The 7,056-nt window shown below is 48.8% G+C and overlaps 1 protein-coding gene across 1 annotated transcript in view; it reads left to right on the forward strand.

The window, feature by feature from the left end:
• ADAMTS16 (ADAM metallopeptidase with thrombospondin type 1 motif, 16) overlaps nt 1-5,826 on the forward strand; it is a 253,436-nt gene extending 247,610 nt beyond the window's left edge. The window contains exons 20-21 of the mRNA XM_006874965.1: nt 4,677-4,824; nt 5,711-5,826. Coding sequence (XP_006875027.1) covers nt 4,677-4,824; nt 5,711-5,826 — 264 coding nt within the window. The remainder of the gene's footprint in view (nt 1-4,676; nt 4,825-5,710) is intronic.
• Nucleotides 5,827-7,056: the final 1,230 nt, after the last annotated feature.

The following is a 7,056-nucleotide window of genomic DNA, read 5'->3' on the forward strand; positions in this document are numbered from 1 at the left end:
CAAGGTAAGCACAGCTTACTTGTGCTTACTTATTCATCTGCAGTGAACAGTTTCACATGGATTTTACCATGTGGTATAAAACACATGAAACTGTTTTCTATAGATGAGCAAGTAAGCACAAGGAAGCCTTGCTGACTGAGAATTATGTTTCCATCTTATTACATTGCTGGGAAGATACTGTATTCCAGCTCTGACCATGCTGGGGGGAGGGGGTCTGTTCAACCACTGGGCTTCACTAGAAAGACCCTCTCCGAACCTCCTGAGCCCCTGCCGTTGGATCCTTCTAAACCTCTGACATCAGTGCCCACTGTGCCGCCTAGGCCTACAGCTCTCCTGTCACTATGCCGTGCAGGCCCGTGCTGCTCATGAGTGGAGCAGGACAGGGAGGGGTGCTGAAGGCCCTTCACAGGGTCCACTAAGGATGCTCTTGTCCTGCATAAGCCAGGTGACAGCTCTGTCCAGCTTTCCTTGCTGTTGGAGGACCCACCCACACACTTCTCTAAGGCTCTGCCTAGTACAGCAAGCGTTGCAGCTCTTTGAGCTATACTGGCAAGCCTCCTCCCCGAAGGCTTCATGGCTCTGTCACTCCGCGGGTGAGCAAGTCCAGGGCAGCTGCCTCCCACTGTTCTCTGGGCATCTGCCCTCATGCTGCAGTCTCTTCTCCTTGTCTTCAGTTAGTTTTACAGCTCTCTCTCCTAGGTCGAGGAGTTTCTCAGCACAGGGACCCAGGGTCTTTGGTTCAAAAGGAAAGCTTTGTGCCAGACTCTTCTTCTTGAGGGTACTGAGGGCTCCTGAGCTTCACAGGGATTGCTGCTGATGTAAGAAAACTCCTCGGCAACTCAAGGCGTGGCCAGTCCCCCGGATGGAACAGGAATCACTCCGTTTGCACAGTCCCAGTCAGACCATGGCTAGAAAGGTCATAGAACAGTGATTCATCACACTGCTGCGCATCTCTCCACATTCACACTCTCACCCACAAATATGGTCAAACGCACATACACATGGACACACTCATATAGTCACCCGCTCATACTCCTAACACACTCAATGCAAATATGTACATTCATACACTCATCTGCATACTTACATGCAGCAGCCAAGCGATCAAACGACATATTGCATTAGGCAAATCTGCTGCACAAGACCTTTTTAAAGTGTTGAAGAGCAAAGATGTCAGCTTGAAGACTAAGGTGTGGCTGACCCAAACCATTGTATTTTTAATAACCTCATATGCATGCGAAAGCTGGACAGTGAATAAGGAAGACCATGAAAGAATTGATGCATCTGAGTTGTGGTATTAGAGAAGAATATTAAAAGTACCATGGCTGCCAGAAGAACAAACCTGTGTTGGAAGAAAGACAGCCAGAATGCTTCTTAGAAGCCAGAATGGCCAAATTTTGTCTCCATACTTTGGGCATGTTATCAGAAGGGACCAGTCCCTGGAGAAGTCCATCATACTGGGCAAACTGGAGGGTCAGCCACAAAGAAGAAGATCCCCAATAAGATGGGTTTTTGGTGTAGTAGCTGCAGCAATGGGCTCAAACATCATATCAATTGTAAGGATGGTGCAGAACCAGACACGGCTGCATTCTCTTGTGAGTAAGATCGCTTCGAGTCAGAACCGGCTCCATGGCACCTAACAACTACATGCCCTTATATACACACACCGACCACACACAGCCACAAACACAAACACCACACACACATTTAGCCTTTCACAATTCTCACCCACACAAATAAAAGCACACGCACAACACTGACGTAAGCATTCACACACACTAATACACACTCACAGAGTCCAATGTGTGCAGTCACACACTCATTTGCCTACTCACATCCTCACACACTCTCGTGTATACATGGAGACTCTCACAGGCATTCCCACTGACTTGCACAGTCTTCACATACACCCAAACACACAAATGCTCGGACACTCTAACAAACCAGACCTTACAGGTTCTGTGTCTGGGAAACCATGACACTGAAGACTGAAAGTCATTCCTGAGGTTCTGTGGCCAGTGATCCAGCTGCAATCTGGCCTGGGCTGTAGGAGTCAGCCAGGGAGCTCCTGCCATCACCTGATAGATCAGGGTCCCACACATCTTGAGGGAGCAGTGTATCACACAGAACCCCAGTTTCACGTAGTATCATCCTGTGTTTCAAAACCATCAGGACAGACACTGAGCTCCAGAATGCTACCTGGCTAGTCTTCCTGAAGGTATGCTGTTGACTACTCACATTCCTGGCATTTTTGATTGGGAACTTAGAGAACAATCTCCATCATTGGGTCTAGACCACATTCAGTGTTTCTTCTCAAGTGTATTCATTACTGCGGTTTGGCTTTATTTCTTCACACACATCCAGCTCCGTCTGTCTCTCCCTGGGTCAAACCTTACTTCTTCCCTCAGCAGATCTCAGGTATTCTATGGTGTGGGCACCTGGTGAGGTCCTGGGTGATGCGCTTGCCAGGTCCACTCCCTACATTCCTCCTTCTCTCATGATGCTTTTGCTGCAGAAAGTCTGTGACCTCTGTGTCAGAAATTGTACCTTGAGTGGGACAGGAATACGTGAACCCAGTTAGCTGAGGCAGCTGCGTGCGGGCACCCAGAAGCAGTGACTCATGGGAGGAGCCCTTCCCTAGTTGTATTCTGAGTGTGTTCCAACATGAGGGTTTCATCATCCAGAACTGTATCTGACAATGTTCCACTGCTATTCATAAGGTTTTCAGTGGCTCAATGGCACTCACCAACAGCGACAACATTCAGAGGTGGTCCACCTCTCCTTCTTCCTGTCCACCATGAGTGACCCTGTTGGTATTTCAAATACTGGTGATGTAGCTCCCAACATCACAGAAACACACAAGTACAACAGAAGAATGTAGAGATTCTAGAGGATTTTTCCTTGTCTCGCTCAGCTTCCGGTAGCCTTGGACTTTCCATAGCTTGTGGTTGCAAACTTCAGCCCCTGCCTGTCTTCGCATGGCCTCCTTCCTCTGTGTCTAACAGTCATGTTGGATTAAGGGTCCTCCCCACTTTAGTAGAAACACATATGAATTGCTTCTGTAAAGACCAAATTTCCAGACAAGATCGCAGTCCAAGGTACCAGGAGTGTGGACTCCAACATATATTCTTGGGAACCACAACTTGGTAATGGAATTCCATGTGGGATGCTGGTTTCTTCATGTAAGACCCAGAGTCTGGTGACCAACAGGTCCAGAGAACAGTCTTCCTTTCCCCAGAGACACTCAGTGCATCCAAGACTTGCATGCACAGCTTCCCTTTGTCTAAATCTGGGATCGATCCAGAATATGGTCACTGTCTCCAGAGTGAGAGAAAGGAGCCATGGGGAGCCCAGAAACTAGGATCATTTTGAGATCATTTTGCGTTGAGGATCTCAGTCATACCTGCTTTCTATCTCTTGGGCCTTTGTATGAATCTATGAATTCACCGCTGCCACTGGCTTAAAAGGAAGTCTGGGAGTGTAGTGGTTATGAATCGGGCTGTGAACCGCAAGGTCAGCAGTTCAAAACTACCAGCTGTTCCATGGGAGAAAGATGAGGCTTTCTGCACCCACAAAGATTTGCTGTCTCAGAAACCTGATACAGAGTCACTTTGAGTAGGAACCAACCTGAAGACACTTAACAACTTAACAATCAGTTTTTTTGTCTCTTTGTTTTTTTATCTAAGTATGGTATCACTATGAATCCCAAGTATGTGTTGGATTTGTGTCCCCAAAAATATATGTTGGAGTCAGGACCTCTACCAGCTGATGCACTCCCAGTGGCAAATGGAGTTTTCTTTGTTATGCTAAGGTGACCGCATCCGTTTGGGGAGGGACCTAAACCTCATCCCTTCAGAATAAGGAGCAGCAGAGATGCAGAGACAAGCAGCAGATGTTGGGAGACAGGACGGCAACAGAGCAGGTGTTCCGACAAGTCCAAAAACCCAAGCACTGCCGCCTACTCTTGTTAAGTGTCACCGAGTCAATTCTGACTCACAGTGAAGAGGGTTTCCGAGCAGCAGCTGGTGAGTTTGAACCACCGACCTTGAGGTTCAAACTGACCTTGTGGACTGCTCTTGTCCTACTGTGCCACAGCAGCTGAAATAGACCAGAATGTCTGAGAAAATAGCGTGCGCTCCATGGTCCTGCGGGTTAACATCAGGAGTCCTGCTACTCTGAGACACTGTCAGGAAAAACACAACAAAACGTGGAGCTGCTTTGTTTTCATCGTAAGAATAACTATGCTGCAAATGTCCTTTGGGGAGAAGATCTTATTTATTTTTAGCACTGCCTGTGATTTAAGGGAATACTATGCCAATCTGTACGCATTTACTTTTTAAATCCAGTATTTTGTATTTTTTTCCCTTTGTCACTAAGAGTCTACTTTCATGGGTCTACAGCTCAGACTGTAATATCAGACTCCAGAGGTCGCATGAATAATGGGAGTGAGGATAGCGGGTCCCAAGGGCGAGTCCAAATATTGCAGCCGGGTGAAGCATTGGGCAGGCAGGCAGGCAGGGTGGGTTCCTGTGTGAAGGAAAGCTCTTCCCAGCATCAGGTCCTGGCTCTGCAGAACGGCACCTGCTTCTCTCAGTCCCTTTTCTCTGGTGAAGGTGTTCTTCTTGTGGTGGTCTTCTAACCTCCACACATGATGGTTTCATGTGCTTCTTCCCCAGTGTACAGCCAGCTGTGGGGGTGGTGTGCAGACCCGGACAGTGCAGTGCCGGGCGGGCAGCCAGCTGGTCAGTGGCTGCAGCCCCCACCAGAAGCCCATGGGCTCCTTGGCCTGCAATACTCACTTCTGCCCCATCACTGAGAAGAAAGGTGAGTCACGTAGCCTCCAAGCTGGCTTTCTGGAGTCGGGATCCAAGGCTTTGGGGAGCAGTGCCTTAGAGGCCTGAGGAAGTGGGGTGCCTGATGACTAGAGAACTCCTACAGTCTTAGTCTTGTGCGTGCTACAGATTTCCCCTCAGGTCACCTCCACCTACACATTCCTTCCCTCTCCCACATTGTTGTTGGTGGTGATAGGTGCCCCGGAGTTGATTCCAACTCATAATGACCCCATGTGCTAGAGGAGAACTGCCCCATAGGGTTTCCTAGGAGCAGACCAACAGACCTTCTCTCACTTATAACTGCTGGGTATGTTCAAGCTACCAGCCTGTTGGCTGGAAGCTGAGTGCTTCAGTGTGGTGCCACCAGGGTTCCATAGAAATGATCCAGATGCTAGAGACGAGCTGGTGGTGCAATGCATGCAGCAAGACAAAAGCATGATTTCTGCCCTGAACTGTTAGTCCGTGGAAGGAAGGCCAGTTGACAGAAAGTCAGACAAAAGGCCAGATCAGTCCTGGGGCGTCCTCTGTGGACAGGCCCTCTGGTGTCAACTGTGTCTGCAGAGATGCGTACGGAGGGCAGCATGGAGTTGAGCCCAATGGGAGAATCAGACCACTGAGTCAGTGGAAGGACTATCCACTTCACTGCCTCAGGCAGGGGACTGAGTGTGTGGGGTTAGCAGGAAAAGAAGCCAATGTCAGTTTTAGAGGAAACTTCCAAGAAGGCTCTTCTTAAAGTGGCAACTTGCACCATCCCATGTCAGACCTAAAGAGTTGCCCTCTTGAGCAATTTCAAAGCAATGACAGACATGATTCTGTTTGCCAGTGAGCAGCACTGACTGTCGGCTGGTCCCTGACTAACGAAAGTGTACCCCCTGCAGACATCCTCTGCAAAGACTACTTCACTTGGTGCTACCTGGTGCCCCAGCATGGTGTGTGCAACCACCGCTTCTACGGCCCGCAGTGCTGTCGGTCCTGCTCCCAGTCCAACCTGTGAGGGGTGGGCAGGCCCCCTGGAGAGAGGCCCTGTGCTCGGCACAGCATGAGCAAGACTGTCTCCACTGCCGCCGCAGGGCTGTCAAGAGAGAAGACTGAAGATAAACAAAGCCAGGCTGCTTGATGCACACTCTGTGTGTGTGTGTGTGTCTGTGTGTGTGTTCATGTGCGCCTGAGTATGTCTATGCATGTGTGTATGTGTGCATATATGTATGTGTGCACATGCATGTGTGTGTGCATGTGTGCATGCATAACTGTGTGTTTGTGTACACTTGTATATACCTGCACATGACCATGCATGTATGTGCATGGACCTGTGTGTGTACATACATGTATATGTGTGTACACTATGGACATGCATACATGTGTTTGTGTGTGCACATGTTTCTGTATGTGTGTACTACATGCCCATTGTGGTCTTGTGTATGCATGTTTGCATGCTTGTGCATGCATGTGTTTGTGTGTGCACATCCCATGTGTGTACATGTGGGCATGTGTGTGTGTTTGCAGTGCATGTGTGCTTGTATGGTGTGCTGTGTCTGTGTGCAAATGTTTGCATGTGTGTGCACATATACATTTATGTGTGCACGTGAACATGTTTGTGTGTACTCACAGACATTGTGTACTTGTGTGTTCCCAAGGTTGATGTGTGCATGCATGTGTGTACACCTGAGAATAGGTGTGTTGTTTTACATGTCTTCACGCATATGTGTCCGTGTGTGAATGTGTGTGGGTAAGAGAGTGTGAGTCTGGATGCAGACACTTGTGTTTATATGTACACACAAGTACACACACATGCAAATGTATGTGCTTCTGTTTGGAACATGGACCCCAACCAGGCTTCCCTGCTGGAACTCCAAGCATGAAAGCACGCCCTCTGCAGGACGGGAGCAGCAATGCACTCCCCTCTCTGCATCTCAAACAAGTCCCCTGGCCAAGCAGAGCTGAGCTTGATAACAGTGCCCTGCCTGGTGCTGTTTTAAAGGAAGAAAAGGACATAAGATGAGGACATAGTGAAAATTATCTGTCTCTGCTCCCACCTGGAAGCCCTCTCTAACTGTCACTCATCGTTCTGCCTGGTCGAGGATGACAGGGGACCAGGAGTCTAGGACTCTCTCCCTAAGAGGTTTACTTCTACCGCTGACAAGAGATGGGCCGTCACATCTAGGGAGAGAAGTGGGACTCTGCTCTGATTCAGAACTTTGCTGACAGATCCAGGAACCAGGAAATC

The sequence above is a fragment of the Chrysochloris asiatica genome, unplaced genomic scaffold (genome assembly GCF_000296735.1).
Source record: "Chrysochloris asiatica unplaced genomic scaffold, ChrAsi1.0 scaffold00307, whole genome shotgun sequence".
Classification (NCBI taxonomy): Eukaryota; Metazoa; Chordata; class Mammalia; order Afrosoricida; family Chrysochloridae; genus Chrysochloris; species Chrysochloris asiatica.